General features: G+C 43.3%; 1 protein-coding gene and 1 long non-coding RNA gene across 2 annotated transcripts; both read right to left on the reverse strand.

Annotated features, from left to right (window-relative positions):
• Positions 1–4,623: 4,623 nt before the first annotated feature.
• On the reverse strand, positions 4,624–15,305 carry LOC115415408 (protein NLRC3-like; the record flags this gene model as incomplete). Its single annotated transcript, XM_030128978.1, has 6 exons — positions 4,624–5,755; positions 9,141–9,187; positions 10,444–10,617; positions 11,228–11,401; positions 13,235–15,026; positions 15,110–15,305. Coding segments are annotated over 6 exons (2,937 nt in total), but the record flags the coding sequence as incomplete, so codon positions are not given.
• Positions 15,306–15,494: 189 nt separating this feature from the next.
• On the reverse strand, positions 15,495–16,668 carry LOC115415411 (uncharacterized). Its single transcript, XR_003934799.1, has 3 exons — positions 16,640–16,668; positions 16,070–16,174; positions 15,495–15,536 (listed from the first exon to the last, which is right to left on the reverse strand). It is a non-coding gene; the product is annotated as an uncharacterized LOC115415411 (long non-coding RNA).
• Positions 16,669–17,304: the final 636 nt, after the last annotated feature.

Genomic DNA, 17,304 nt, shown 5'->3' on the forward strand with positions numbered 1-17,304 from the left:
TTGTAGACATGGGTCATGTGATGAACTACAAACAAATGACAAAAACTACATTCAGGGCCGGATCTACTAAGATCCCAATTTGCTTGTAGTAATTTACTTGCGCAATCTAGAATTTTGCATGTGGGGTGTGACCACGGTTTGCGGGTGATTTACCAAGATTACTTGCACAAATTACAACAGGTGCAAAGTCTTGCAGACCGCCCTATTTAAATGAGGGTTTTGCGTGCGCTACTGGAGACAGTCCACTGGAAAAACTGCAGTGGGATAAAGCAGCACTAATGGGAACGGTGCACTGAATGATCCAGAGGAACGGAAATGTAACGTTGGAGGAGTTTTGTCATAGAAGGTATTGCATGACTCAGTCATTCATTCATTTATTTTTCATTTTAAAAGTGTGTGTGTGTGTGTGTGTGTGTGTGTGCGTGTCTGCGCGCGGGGTGGGTGGGGGGTTGTATTTGGATAGAAGGACTGTCAGGCGCACATAATTTTGTCACACTGTAGCCCAGGGGTCTCAAACTGGCGGCCGCAGTATGTGAATTTTTGGCCCCCCACTTGATACCAAAGGTTAATGTTAGTGCAGCCCACAAGTTTTTTCTCACAGGATCTATTTTTTGTGGGGGAATTTATTTTAAAAAGTAATTATTTATAGCTACTTGTTGCGTTCCCTTTCATTAATGTTGATGTTCGGAATTCCGACGCCCATGAACGCACCTCGCATATGCGCGATTAGTGAAGGAGGACGTGACAAGTAAGTGACATAAACATGTGTCCTGTCCCAGTCATGGCTTTTTCAAAATCTACCATGAAGAGACAGATTAGCGACGAGCACAGACAATTCCAGGAGAAGTGGGAGATGGAATATTTATGTGTTGAGCACAGGAGGACCCCGAAGGGTCTGATATACACAGAAAAAGTGTCTGTGCACAAAGAATACAACAGCAAAGGTCATTATTGAACTCAGCATGATGAGCATCTGCAAGACATACTGAGGGTCTCCACTGCTTCCTCCCTGAAGCCAAATGTGGCTCATGTGTGCAGGAGGAAGAACTGACAGACGTCTGGGAGCAACAAGTAACCAATGGAAGTCTGTTCTGAAGGAACGTTCATGTTTGAAGAAAGGTTCATGTTCAGAAGAAGCGTTTGTGTTCAGAGGAAGTGTTGTTGTTGTGCAGTACTTGATGCGGCCCAGCCTCACCCAGACTCTACCTCCAGCAGCCCCCAGGTAAATAGAGTTTGAGACCCCTGCTGTAGCTATACGTCTGCGCGTATTTTTATTCACAATCATCAGGAGTGGAAAAGCGTCCTGTAAAGTGTGTGTGTGTGTGTGTGTGTGTGGGTGGGTGGGTGGGTGGGGGGGGGGCGCATATGTCTCAGTTATTTTTTCTTCCATCACTCCAAAAATGTTCACATGAGGGTGAAAAATACATTCTCTGTATCTGGTTTCATCATTTCTGTGTCTCCTAACCGCAGCCATGTGTGCGCACTTACGCATCCAAACCGTTTGCACCTCCTTTTGAGACGTGGTAAATATAGACGCAGTTTCTATCAGCAAAATTGCTTTTGGGTTTGATAAATCACTTTGCGAGTGCTAAATTAATATATTTACATTTTCTCCTCCCACAACATGCACAACTGTGTGTAAACGCCCCATATTGCATATTCATTGAAGCAAACGTACTAACTGGATGCAGATGCGCTATTTTGCACCTTTGAAAGACGCAACCCTTATTGCGCACTGTTAGTATATCAGTTTGTACATTTTTTGGGCGTGCAGTGAGTTTGCACACGTTTTAATATCCACAAACCTTTGATAGATCCGGCCCTCAATGCACTAACTTCTGTGTCTAGTCCTAAAAACACACCCCTGAGGCAGACACAGGGTGACCTAGTACATAAAACAAACACACCTACGGGACACAAACTACTGGGACTACTGACAGTATGCTAACGTCTGCGCTAGCTAGCAAGCATCCAGGCATCGTTAATAAAATGAGCTCATAAACCAGTAAACATTACAACTTCTAGAATCATCCAGAGCACAAATCCACTGAAATACAGAGTTCAGAGGATTAATGTGATCCAGACTTCCAGGTCCAACAGCAGGTCTGCATCCGTTTAGAGCAGGGGTTTCAAACTCGCGGCCCGCGGGCCATTTGCGGCCCACAGCACGTGAATTTGGATTGGATTTTTTTTTTATATAGCGCTTTTCTAGACACTCAAAGCGCTTTACATTATTGATCCATTATTCATTCACTCTCACATTCTCCCTCTGGTGGTGGTAAACTACATCTGTATCCACAGCTGCCCTGGGGCAGCTGAAGTGAAGTGTCTTGCTCAAGGACACAACAGACTGACTAGGATAGAGGGGGATTCGAACCGCCAACCCTTTGGTTATTGGACGACCCGCTCCACCACCTGAGCCATGGCCGCCCCACTTGATACCAAAGATCAATGTTAGTGCAGCCCACCACTTTTTCTCACAGGATGTTTTGTGGGGAAATTTATTTCAAAGTAATTATTTATTGTTACTTGTTACGTTCTCCTTCATTAATGTTGATGTTCGGCCTGTGAACGCACCTCAAGTAAGTGCAAGTAATGAAGGAGCATGTGACAAGTAAGTGACATAAACATGTGTCCTGTCCCAGTCACAGCTTTTTCAAAACCTACCGAGAAGAGAAAGATGAGCGACGAGCACAGACAATTCCAGGAGCAGTGGGAGATGGAATATCTATTTGTTGAGCACAGGAGGGACCCCGAGGGCTCTGATATGCACAGAAATAGTTGCCGTGCACAAAGAATACAACATCAAACATCATTATTGAACTCAGCATGATGAGCATCTTCAACACATACTGAGGGTCTCCACTGCTTCCACCCTGAAGACAAATGTGGTTCATCTGTGCAGGAGGAAGAACTGACAGACGTCTGGGAGCAAGAAATAGTCAAGAGAAGCCTGTTCTGAAGAAACATTTGTTTGAAGAAATGTTCATGTTCAGTAGAAGTGTTGTTGTGCAGTACTTGATGCGGCCCAGCCTCACCCAGACTCCACCCCCAGCGGCCTCCAGGTAAACTGAGTTTGAGAGCCCTGGTTTAGATGCTTCTTTTCTTTCAGCTCTCTCCATTCTGCTGAAGCTGGACCCAGGTAGACTGTGGTCCTGTTCCTGTCAAACCTGATCATTATTCACAGACAATGTTTGAACTGACACAGGTCATTTTCTGCTTTTTTTTTTTTTAAATGTTCTTCTTCATTTTCCCTCATTTCCCTGTGGTCTCCATAAACTGTAAATGCTCTGCTTGGCTCTGAATTCTTCATCCATTCAACTCCACAGGTCCATCTTCAACCCTATTTCTGAGGAATGACACCAGAAAGGTGGTTTGGAGCGCTGGCCCTTTAAATGCACAGGAGACACTTCAGGCCCCGCCCCCTCCAGGTTGTTGGCTGAACATTTGAGGTAATAAGCTCCAAGTTTGGACATATTTTCAGTCTGGACTACAACCGCTGCTGCTGACAAACTATTCTGGCGTACTCGGTAGTGGTGTGCGAATCGATACTGAAGTATGGATGTCTGCGATACAGATCTGTACACTCTAGAATGGATTCACAAATTAAAATATCAACACTTTGAATACTTGGGTCATTTGAGGTCATGTGCTTCAGGAACACAGTAGAAAGCAGTTCAACTATTGGGATCAAGTCCAAATGATACACACTTGGTGGAACTACTTCTTCTTCCGCCTGTGTGTACTGCGTCCCAGTTCTCAGTAGTAACTCTGACTCAGTCTGTAGAAAAAATGTCAGAACAGAAAAGGAGTCACATGTGGAGTTCTTTTAGCTCCACAAACAGCCAAGAAGACGATTAAAGGACAAATAAATGCAAACAGGCCGAAACGACAAATACTGGACTTTGAACATTAAATGTCTGTTCTATGCAAGGTTATCGTTAACGAAAACTAATGAAATGATGAAAACTAGAATTGAAAAAACATTTCCATTAACTGAAATAAATAAAAACTATAATTAAAAGAAAAAAAATAATTAACTGAAACTGTATTGTGTGTTTACAAAACTAACTAAAACATATAAAAATTATGGATAAAATCCCTTCGTTTCCATCTTTGTCAACGTCCGATTGATACGAAATCAATTTATTTCGCTCTAGCAGTTTTAGCTAGCGGCACCATACGGTCTGACTTCTCGTCACTTGTGGTTTCCAGTCGTCTTCTGGTCCCCACTCTACCTGGAAACATGGAGACTAAAGTTGGGAGAAAGCAGCAGAGTCCTGTCTGGGATTTATTTGAATACGACAAAGAAGAGAAAAGAGACGACTGAACTACAACTGAACTAAAACTAAGCATTTAGAAAAAAATGTAAACTAATAAAAACTAGCAAACCTGCTCTAAAAACAAATTAAAATTAACTGAATTATAGAAAAAAGGTCAAACTAAATAAAACTAAACTATTATGAAAAATTATTATTATTAAGGTATATTATCTTATACCTTGGTTCTATGTTTAAGTGAAAACTTTACAAACAGACTGACGATCTACAAGTAAAGGTTGAACATGAACATTCCGTTTCATGGAGGCTCAATGATGTCACACTAATATTTCGGGGCTTTTGTTGTTTCACTGGACTGTGAAGGGGGAACATTACAGTTGGATTCATCCAGTTTTGTCCTCGACCAATTTTCATGCCACATTCAAGGACACTTGGACAAGTGGACGTCCTCCAGGGATGGACCCACCCATGTGGTGGTTTGTGGACGACCTGCTGTTCCTCGTCCAAAGACATGAACGACATGAACAAACACGACAAACACCACCATGTTTAGTTCCAACGATGTGAGTCAAAAATCAGCGTTTTACAAACAGTGTTTGAAACAAATGAACAAATCCAGAAAAGACACCAATGAACAGGAACAAATGGGACTCTATTCTATGGATCAGCTCTTCTACAGCTCAGTAAAATGAAATAATTCAATGAACATATCAAATGGAACAAACAGACATTTCCATCCACCTTCATCTCAGTGTGTTTCTAATGTTGGAAAGGAACCGACGGAACCAGGACCACAGACACCAGGAATCCAGTATCATTCTGTTCTTCTGCCTCATTATCAGAGAGTTGTGATAGTGTTTATTTGACTGGGATGGTAGAGGTGTGTAGGGTTCAGTCTGAAACACAACTACACACACACAACTACACATCACACAAACACACTGTGGATTCAGTCCACAGTCTAAATCCTCCAAACAGTGGTTCAGTGAATGTGGTGTTGAAGGTGTGGAGGTGGATCAGTTTGTCAGAGGAGACTCTGTAGAAGGACACAGATCCAGCAGGACAGTCCACATACACTGATACTGTACCAGAGGAGGAGGAGGAGGAGGAGGAGGAGGAGGAGGAGGACAGAGGGAGGCGTGTGTATTTGTAATTATGCCAGACACTGTATCCTCCTCTATAACACTCCAGACTCCAGGACTGATCATTTCTTCCAAACCTACAGTCGTCACTCTCTCCTTTCCTTCTGATTCCTCTGTAAGTCACTGCTACTTCCACCCATCCACTCCACTGGACCTCCCAGTAACAGCGACCAGTCAGACCAGTTGAACACATCAGCTGAGGATAGAAGTCAAATCTGTCCTGATGATCAGGATATGACTGAAGCTCCTCCACTCGTTCCACCTTCTTGTTGTTTTCAGACAGTCTGAGTTGTTCGTTCACTGTGTTTGGATCCAGGGTGAGTTCACGGAAATCTGATGGACAGAAGAAAACACAATACAGTTATTGATCAGTGATCAGCTCATTGACTGATGTCTGATCACATGACTGGGTACCATTAGACTGTTATTGATGGATGAGTCAGGTGTGGGCAGTGACAATACTGATCAATAACAGATAAATATAGAATAATTAGGGACTGAGCCACAAAGGCAAGGCCCTATTGGATTATGTTTGTTTTTAGATTATTATTCTGTCCCACTTTAAACTGGAATTTGACCCCCTAAACATGCTCAAAAACTTACCAAATGTGGCACGCATGTTACGTCTGCTGAAAAATTACATAAAATATGAAAATTAACCCCATAGGTGCCAAAATGTGCTCTGTAGCGCCACCTAGGTACACAAAAACGGCCCTAGCGGCCAATAGGAATGTCGTACAGACATGAAACAAACACCAACATTTGTGTCTCATCCAGCCCGACACATCATACACTGACACCCATGATCTAAAGCCAACAGGAAGTTCACAATTTGCCTTTCAATGAAAAATTTAGAAAACTATCTTGTCTGAGGCTGTTTGTTGTACTGGGTTCTAAACAGCATCAAAGACAGAGAAAACCCTTGTCCAAAAAGTTGAGCACAACTTTGTAATAACTGCCTCAGTTTTTTTATAAGCCTGGAAATTTGCAAAGTCTGAAAGTCAGTTTTCACTTTGGAATTTTTTCTTCACATATTATATATTTATGTGTTCACAAGACTCACTACTAGGGTGACCAGGTGCTTATGAGCCAAATGGAGGACAAGGAATGTGTGTGTGTGTGTTTGTGACATGTAACCGTAATGCTGAAACAAAGTCTAGACTTTTAAACATTGTCCATCTTATTGTCGAGCTTATAAATATGAATAACAATTTGTTTTGATTGGACAAAAAATGCCTATTTTTGCACTGGCATTTATGTTTTTCTTTTTTTGCACAGGCTTCGACAACTTTTTTGCTTGTAAAAACAAAACAAAAAATCTACTTGAAAAACTCAAAAAACAAACCTCAAGTTTCAAATACTGTAATTGAATACTTTTAGAGAATCAGCTTTTTTTTTTTTTTTTTTTTTTTTTGAGTGCATGTTCTCAACCCTCATCTATGTGCAATAAAACAAAAAGGCAGAACTGACAACATTAGAACAGCTGTTTCCACTTCCAGTCAAACTAAAATTACTTGGACCTAAAACCTTTGTGTATCCAAACATAGAACAGTCCAACATTTAGCATTCAAACACAGTAATAAAAATAGAATTAGATAAAGTAAATATCCTGTGGAATTTTGTCAAAACATAAATATCCACATCATTAACAAAAGCATATTTTGTTGCCTCAAGTCTCTCAGTTCAGTTCAAACTCCAAACTTAAAAATAGTTAAAGGGAATATGGATCAAATCTGACCAAACATCACAGTGTGTGGTTTCAGGTCATACTCGCCTCCATGCACGATGGAGAAATAAGTTGGACATAGTTCTCAGAATATCCTCTGTCAGTCATCCCCCACCGCTTTCACTCATGTTTAAACATTTTCCATTCTTTTCTGTTGTTGCATCTTCTTTTTTTGTGCAGAGTTTCCATGATTTCTGCCAATATTTGCATGTCGATGTCTGAGGCTTTCCCTTTGTTTTTTTGTCAGTGGGCGGAGCTCAGGAGGTGACAGGTTGATGGACTCCTGACCCCACATATATGTAGGTTGATTGACAGTGGACAAAGCCAATGGTGATAGGGCTGTCTCCGCTGTAACATGAAAGTCATGTTTGGAGGAAGGCGACTGTCCTGCACTTTGGAGAGCCAGAGCCAATCACATGAGAAATATCGTCTCAATTTGTGGAACATGGAAAAAATGGTCATAATGCTGTGCAGTCCAGCACAAAGCGGGACAACTGGTCACCCTACTCACCACTATGGAGGACTGAACCTGTCATATTGAAACATATCAGAAATAAAATAAATAAAAAATAAAAATGGCTTGATAAATTCATTTCCGTACCATTTATTTCTGTATTTTGTCCTTATTTATATTTTTCCTTATTTAATTTTTATCCCTGCATTTAATTCTGCATTGCTTTCTATTTACATTTTCTTTATCTCTTTTCTTATTTATTTCTATATTTTATTTTCATCTGACATCTTATTAATTAATTTATTTTTTATTCATAGTCATATTTTCCTCTTCAGTATTCCCCCTTTTGCATTTTCTCCCTCTGTTTATTTCTGCTTGTCCTTTTCTATTTCTGTATGCATTTATGCCTCATTAGGTAAATGAGGGGGGTGTCTTTAAAGGCGTGTCCTTAGGTCAGCTCTTCTCCTATTGGTTCATTTCTATTAGGGGGCTGTGCTGTCAGTGCTGAATAGACCAGGAAGTACCTGGTGCTTGTGGTCTCGGTAGAGGGACATGAAGGTGTGTTCTTTGAAAACCAGCAGAGTTCCTGCTGCACAAATCCCACAGTCACTGAGGACTGGACTGTTTGGTCTGGATACAGGAACTGACAGAGGGTTTGGGTTCACTTCACAGATGGGACACACCTATGGGACCACGGAACATGGCTGATCCAGATGCACTTACATTGGAATCAGGATCTGTGTGGGTCACATTAGATCAGTGATCCAGATTAGACGACTGCAACCTGAACTGAGCCTGACGGGATCCAACGAGTTGGGCTGCACATGTTTATTTAAACCTGTTCTCTACTGTTCTCTCTATTTTCTCTTCTGGACTCTGATGAATAACCTAACGGGGTGGACCGTTCTGTGTGGAGTTTGCATGTTCTCTGTGTTTGTGTGGGTTCTCTGCGGGTTCTCCGGCTCCTCCCACCATCCAAACACATGCACTGATAGGTTCATTGGTTCATCTAAATCCCCCACAGGTGTGAATGTGAGGGACTGGTTGTTGGTCTCTGTCAGTCCTGTGATGAACTGGTGTCCAGGGTGGAGTCAGTTGGAGTCAGTTCCTGCTGTTGAATCCAATGGATTGAATTCAAACCTCAGTCACATCTGCCCACAGTCGCTTTTACCTCTGCAGTCAAATCTATCAACTGACTCCAGAAACTAGACCAGATCAGAAATGTTTACCAAAGGAATGGGGTCATTTCAGTTCAGTCTGGTTCATCTTGAACCCATCTACTGGTTTGTCCATCCTTTTGGGCTCTTTTGTGTCCTGGACAGTGACAGTGGATGAACCTCGAACCCTGGGATGACATGGATCCAACGGCCCACCCAGTTCTAACCACTGGACCACTGGTTCATCCACCCACTCTGACCCACAGCTGAGTGTCCACATCTGGACAAACACTCACTTCCTGTTGACCTTCACTAACAGTAGGTGGGCAGGTTGTCATAGTGGACGGTCTTTAATATTTAATCCAATGTAAATCCACTTACACTTCCTCAGACCTGGTCTCAACCATCGGACTCCACTGGGCTCCAACCTGAAAGGGGGGGGGGGGGGGGGGGGGATCAGAGCAGCATTAAACATGGACATGGCATCACTGTGATCCACTGCAGCTGTTCTGTTCACATCCACTCACTGGTTCCTGTCAGTCCCTTATTGAAGGTCTGGATCTGTGACCGTGGTCTGGACCTTCAGTAAAGGATGTGGAACCAGCTGTGACAGTGTTCCTGTCAGCTCCACCTGTTCTATCACACATTCTGTGTGTGCATCAGCTCAGTCCATACCTCAGAGTGTCCAGTGTCCAGTGTGGATCCTCCACTAGAGCACACAGCTCCTGTCCTGAGGCTCCTGGATGGTTGTAGCTCAGGTCCAACAGTCTGAGATGGGACGGATTGGACTGCAGGGCTGAGACCAGAGAAGAACATCCTTCCTCTGTGATCAGACATCCTGACAGTCTGCAACACAAAACATCACACATCATCTGAGGAGGAAAAGAAGCAGCGTCAGCTGTTGGACACAGTTATTCTGAGGATGGATTTCAGCACAAATGAGATTGACCTGGAGACAGTTTCTATTTGACTGACTTGGTTCAGGACAAGATCTGAACTGGACTCAGACTAGTCCAGTCCCTGTCCAAAGTCTGGAAAGACCAGAGGCCTCGTATACAAAGGGTGTGTACACCCAAAAACGTGGCATACGCCCTTTTCCACGCTCACATTCAGATGTACAAAGAGTGAAATGACTGTGGAAATGTGCGGTGCTCCACACCAACTCCATGTCTGGTGTACGCACGTTTCTAGTGCTTTGGAACTGTTGGTGACACTAAGGGTGTATTCACACCAGGAAAGTCCGATAGTCCACTTGCTTTGGGTCGGACCAATTTTGTTTTTTTATTTTGGTGTGGTTCGCTGTCACATTGTACATTTTTGTAAGTGGACCAATATCTGGAAACAATACCATGTGTGCTGAGGTCGTTCAGCCATTGGACAGAAATGAGCAGTGGCGATTAAAGCGCTAACTCCAAAGTGAAAGGAGAGAATCATGGAAATTTTGCGTGCTGTTTTTGTTATCGTCATAGCGATATGGTTTTTACAGATGCAGACGTGTGCAATAATGTTTGAGCAGCAAGAGCGTTTGATGCAACGTCAGGTTTACAATATTGTCGAATTCATTTCTTAACAATGAAGACACAAGGCAACTGAACAGCTGGTCTGAAAACCAGGTCAGACTGATCCACTACAGGTACATCATGCTTTGAATCATTATCGTTCACACTGGTTGAACAATCCAAACCTGAGAGTCTCCAGTTTACAGTCTGGACTCCTTAGTCCATCTGACAGGATCTTCAGTCCTGAATCCTTCAGGTCATTGGAGCTGAGGTCCAGATGAATCAGACTAGAAGACTGGGATCTGAAACCTGAGGACAGACCTTCACAGCTTCTCTCTGACAGGTTACAGATACTCAACCTGGAGGACACAGATGATATTTGGATTACAACCAGGTCAGGTCTGGACTGAAGGACCATCACAGTCCACATAGATCTCAGTTTGTTCTACAGCTCAGATCCAAATAAAGTTGCACAGTTTAGTGACAAACACATACTGTTATTGTAATTTGAGTCTGCTGACTTGGTTATCAAGACAAATGCACAGATTAGTCATTTAACAATGTCAAATCACACATAAAAACTGAAATTATTGTAAAAATACCAAAACTTAAAAGTAGAAACACTTTAATGCTGCGATTTTCATTTTTCCTGTTTTCCACAGTACCTCCATCTGTTCAGTGTCACTAAATCCAAATTACCTCCGCAGAACAGAGGTTGTGTTGAACTATTTTCCCCAAATTTTCTATTTGGATCACCTTGAATCCACCTAAATCCTGACCTTTAAACTGTCGTCTTTGTCCTTTTTACAATTTCACAGGTTGATTTAGTGATCACACTTGTGTTTGACTTGATTGTGCAGCTCTAGAGCTAAAACACCTGCATTTAAAAAAGTACAACATGATTTAATAAAACTCAGTCAGGACCAAAAGATCAGAAAGAACTGAATTCAGATTCTATCTTTATCTGACCAGAGAGTCTCCAGTTTACAGTCTGGACTCCTTAGTCCATCTGACAGGATTTTCAGTCCTGAATCCTTCAGGTCGTTGTTGCTGAGGTCCAGATGAATCAGACTAGAAGACTGGGATCTGAGAACTGAGGACAGACCTTCACAGCTTCTCTCTGACAGGTTACAGATCCTCAACCTGGAGGACACAGATGATATTTGGATTACAACCAGGTCAGGTCTGGACTGAAGGACCATCACAGTCCACACAGATCTCAGTTTGTTCTAGAGCTCAGATCTTAATAAAGCTGCACAGTTTAGTGACAAACACATACTGTCATTGTAATTTGAGTCTTTTTACTTGGTTATCAAGACAAATGCAAAGATTAGTCATTTAACAATGTCAAATCACACATAAAAACTGAAACTATTGTAAAAATACCAAAACTTAAAAATAGAAACACTTTAATGTTGTGACTTTCATTTTTCCTGTTTTCCACAGTACCTGGACAGTATCAGGACCAAAAGATCAGAAAGAACTGAATTCAGATTCTATCCTTATCTGACCTGAGAGTCTCCAGTTTACAGTCTGGACTCCTTAGTCCATCTGACAGGATCTTCAGTCCTGAATCCTTCAGGTCGTTGGTGCTGAGGTCCAGATGAATCAGACTAGAAGACTGGGATCTGAGAACTGAGGACAGACCTTCACAGCCTCTGTCTGACAGGTCATACACAGGCAGTCTGCACAAACAAAACAGATTGGTTAGTTTTATTCAAAACAGCAGCAGATTAAACTGATCTTCACTAAACTCCACTTCATTTCAGTTCCAATAGTTCTACAGATAATCACTAGTTTTGGTCCAATATCAGGTTATAAAGTCAATGGATCACAGAGCTACTACTTCCTGTTACCACTCACAGTGTTTTCACACCTGGATTGATTGGAGCCGTTGTTCCAGAACAAGTCTTTGGCTCAGTTCAATTGTTCATATGTCAAAGCAGTAATCATGTTCTATTCTGGAACAAAACAACTGAGCTGAGACCGCTTGGAAGAGGTGGTCTCAGCTCAGTTGTAATCGCTCCGCAGAGCGGTTGGTTTCCAGTGTGAACATGAGCACAGTGATAGAAATAGACAACTACAGTGATCTGTACCACTCTGAGCAGGGCTGGTTCCAGATAGTCATGTATGAGGTGGCAATCAGGAATGTGAAGGGGGCACATGCTGCTGGGGAGATTATACGGGGGGGTGTTCTGTACCGTACGTACCTCACAATGAGTACTCACCGATCAGACAACCATACAAAGTGAAAGTGAAACTGAAGAAACTACTACTTCCTCCCAGTCTCCTGCTGTTGTGCAGCTCATATTCTTTTTCCTACCCTTACATACTTTATTTTGAAGGGGCAGGACATTTGTTTAAGGCGGCATTGCCTACAACTGGGCTGGACTCTGAGTATGACACGCTGTGATGTCACAAACATTACCATAAAGCAGAGCAGCTCTGCCGAAAAAGTGTCACTGCAAGATGTAAACAGACGGTAGGCTTCCACCTGTTTCCATGGGCGTGGTGTTGGGGGCGGAGCAGTGTGAACACCAACCAAAACAAGGTGATGCTCAACACTGGAACACATCGGACTACATTACTCCCTGAATGGAAACGAAATTCAGGTGTGAAAACACCCTCAGACAAACCGTCTGGACCTTCACTGCTGTTCATTTATGGTTCTGGTTATGACCCCTTTATTTAGCTGGAGGTCTCAGTAACACGAACATTTACAGATTTATTTAAAGAGAATCTGCAACCAGCACTGAAGACCAAACAGGATCTAAATCCATGGTCCATCATAAACTAACTCAGATGTTTGATGGACTGGATCAGATGTTGTACTGTCACAGATGAAATGGATTGAATGTTAATTCCATCAAGTTCTGATGTTGATTAATATGATCAGTGTCATTTGACACAGAATGAAGAAGGTGTCAAAATGTCCTAAACCAGACTCTAAATTCAATAAACTCTGTCTGGACTCACACAGCTTTGGTGGAGGCTTTGACCACTGGCAGCAAATTCAGAAGAGCCTCCTCTGAACCAGAGTATTTGTTCAGGTCAAACTCATCCAGATCTTTATCTGATGACAGTAACATGAAGACCAGAGCTGACCAACCAGCAGGAGACAGCTCATCTGAGTTGAAACGTCCAGATCTCAAGTACTGTTGGATCTGATCCACCAGAGATCGATCCTCCAGTTCATTCAGACAGTGGAACAGGTTGATGCTTTTCTCTACAGACAGTTTCTTATTGATCTTCTTCTTGATGTACTTAGCTGTCTCCTGATTAGTCTTTGAGCTACTTCCTGTCTGTTTCATCAGACCTTGTAGGAGACTCTGATTGGTCGGCAGTGACAGACCCAGGAGGAAGCGGAGGAACAGGTCCAGGTGTCCATTTGGACTCTGTAAGGCCTGGTCCACAGCGATCTGGTAGAACTGTGCCTCTGCAGATCCAGACCTCTGGGATGTGGTTTGTTCTTCTGACAGCAGATTGACTCCAGTGTTGGTGAAGGTCTGATGGACATGAAGAGCAGCCAGAAACTCCTGGACACTCAGATGGATGAAGCAGAACCTCTTGTCCTGGTACAGTCCACTCTCCTCTATAAAGACCTGTGTGAACACTCCTGAGTACACTGAGGCTGAGCTGATATCGATGCCACACTCTGTCAGGTCGGATTCATAGAAGATCAGGTTTCCTTTCTTCAGCTGCTCAAAGGCCAGTTTTCCCAGAGACTCAATCATCTTCCTGGTCTCTGGACTCCAGTGTGGATCTGTCCCAGATCTTCCATCATACTTCATGTTCTTGACTTTGGCCTGAACCACCAGGAAGTGGATGTACATCTCAGTCAGGGTCTTGGGCAGTTGTCTTCTGTCTGTGGTCTTCAACACGTCCTCCAGAACTGTAGCAGTGATCCAGCAGAAGACTGGGATGTGACACATGATATGGACGCTTCGTGACCTCTTGATGTGGGAGATGATTGTGTTGGTCTGTTCTTCATCTGTGAACCTCTTCCTGAAGTACTCCTCCTTCTGTGGGTCCTTGAACCCTCTGACCTCTGTCACCATGTCCACCCACTGAGCAGGGATCTGATTGGCTGCTGCAGGTCGTGTGGTTATCCAGAGGCGAGCAGAGGGAAGCAGGTTCCCCCTGATGAGGTTCATCAGCAGCACATCCACTGAGCTGGACTCTGTCACATCAGTCAGGATCTGAGTGTTGTTGAAGTCCAGAGGAGGTCGACACTCATCCAGACCGTCTAAGACGAACACCACCTGGAGGTCTTCAAAGATCCAGATTCCTGCTTCTGTGGTTTCAGTGAAGAAGTGATGAACCAGTTCCACCAAGCTGAACTTCTTCTGTTTCAGCACATTCAGCTCTCTGAAGGTGAATGGAAATATGAAGTGGATGTCCTGGTTGGCTTTGTCTTCAGCCCAGTCCAGACTGAACTTCTGTGTGGACACTGTTTTCCCGATGCCGGCCACGCCCTTTGTCAGCACCGTTCTGATTGGCTGATCTCTGTCAGCTGGTGTTTTAAAGATGTCTTCACATGTGATGGTTGTTGGTGGTCTGTGTGGGTTCCTGGATGCTCTTTCAATCAGTCTGACCTCATGGTCCTGGTTGACCTCTGTAGCCCCTCCCTCTGTGATGTAGAGCTCTGTGTAGATCTGGTTCAGGAGGGTTTTGGGGTTTCCTGCTTTAGCGATGCCCTCAAACACACACTCAAACTTCTGCTGCAGGTTACGTTTCAGTTTCCGCTGCTGAACTCCAGACTGACTTCCTGAATGCAGACCCAGATCAAACCATCAGTCTCACAGTAAATCCAGTATTTTCATCTGTTCAATCTGTACACAATGGTCTTACTGCGGTGCAGACGCTCAGCCAGCTCCTCCTGCTTCAGCCTCCTCAGGAAGTTCAGTGTGATCTGCAGAAAAGCCTCGGAGCTCCTCCTCTGCTCTTCATCCTCATCCTTCAGACTCTCTAAGCATTCTGGGTAATCTGGACTCAGAACCTGCTGGAACTTCTTCAGTTCGTTCTTGACAAAAGTGCAGATGTTCTCCTCCAGCAGCTGGAACACAAAACACAATGAAAGACACAAAGTCCAACATGGACCAAAGCTCAGGTCCATGTTGGACACAGTGACGCCCACTGGTCTGAAACCAGCAGCAGGACATGATTGGACAGAACAGATGGACCAGCAGATGTTGGACATGTACACACCTTAAATATGGAGTCCAGCTGAGTCTGATCCTGTAGACCAGTGGGAACCTCTGAGCTCTGCTGCTCCACTCTGTGGACCAAACATCAACAATGAGTTCACATTATGTCTGTCCACACTGACACCAACAGGTGGACACACCTGGACAACAACATGAGTCACATGACCCCCTGTCGTGGGAAAGGGGTCCTGGTCCTGCTGATCCCAGAGAATCCACATCTGAGTCTGTTTGGAGCTTCACACTCACTGGGTTATTTGATCTCACCAACATTTGGATGAAACCAACAGCTCTGTCATAATAATGTGTGTCCTCACCATCTGCACTCAAAACATATGATACAAAGGTGTTCAGTGGACCAGGAATCAACCCTGGACTCTGATCCAGTATCATCCAGGACCAGGTTCCACTACAACAACAGGTTTTCATTAATCAGGTTTAGCGTGATTCTCCTGCCAGTGTCTGAACCATAGACTGAAGAAAAAGACCATGTGACACCGACGGTTCAACAGGACTAACTTTAGGTCGGACATAGAACACCAGGGTTAGAACTGACTGAGCTGAAAACCCTGCTGGTGAATCTGGACCAGATCTGAGGTTCACTTACTGAGGATCTGGAACACGTCCTGTTTTAAAATATATAGGTTGATGCATGGAGTCATCACTCTTCATGGACACACAGCTGGGTCCAGGTTCGGGTCCAGGTCCAGGTCTGTGAACATTGATGGTACAGTGGTTTTAGTGCTGAACTCTGACACTGATCTGGTTGATGTTGTACATTGTGTTACATGATTAAACATTACACAGTGAAATCTAACCTTCTGTAACATTGTGTAGTTTAATATAAGTAACAGAAATTCATGTTCTGTCATTTAATGTCACATTAACCTACACTTTTAATGGACTGTTTCATTTGACGTCAATACTTTAATACACATATCATCAGACTATAACACATTACATGTCAGGGATATTAGAGATTAAACAACAACAACAATAACAACAATGATTTATTATTATTATTATTATTATTAATTATTAGACTGAAGAAAAAGACCATGTGACACGCTGACGGTGCAGCAAGACTAACTTTAGGTCAGACATAGAACATCAAGTTAGAACTGACTGAGCTGAAAACCCTGTTGGTGGATCTGGACCAGATCTGAGGTTCACTTACTGAGGCTCTGGAACACATTGTCTTTTAAAATTCATTGATTCATACATGGAGTCTTCACTCTTCATAGACACATAGCTGGGTCCAGGTCCAGTTCCAGGTCCTGTGGGGGTTCTGTGGGTGGTCTTCCAGGGAGGGGCTTCCTCCTCTCTGTCCTCACTATGATCCATTCTGCTGAATCCACATCAGAACACAAACCATCAGTCCAGACCTAAATCCACTGACTCTTCCTGGACATGACAACTACTACTACTACTTTACTGTGTCTAGTGCACTGACAATGACTGAGGAGGGATTATTTCATGTACAGTCTGCTGTTTGTTCTGTTTTGATTTTGTTGTGTTTTCTATGATGCTAGCTGTGACTGATGTCCACCCATGCTTCCTTCAGATTTCTGTCTGGACCATTCAGCTCTGCACTTGGATTAAACTGAGAAAACTTCAATAAAAACATCTGGATCACAGATTAAACTCACCTGTGGACGTCGAACAGAAAAGGGTTTGTGTTCGTCACCGCTGAGCTGTTTCCTCAATCTGAGTCTCACCTGGAAAGACACCAGGAGTCAACATCTGCAGTGGGAGGAGCTCTGTTCCATCACATGACATGTTACTGGATGGTGATTAGCTCATAAAAAAAACCCCTCTTATTGTCCTGTTGAGACTCACAAG

Source organism: Sphaeramia orbicularis, chromosome 24 (genome assembly GCF_902148855.1).
Source record: "Sphaeramia orbicularis chromosome 24, fSphaOr1.1, whole genome shotgun sequence".
Classification (NCBI taxonomy): Eukaryota; Metazoa; Chordata; class Actinopteri; order Kurtiformes; family Apogonidae; genus Sphaeramia; species Sphaeramia orbicularis.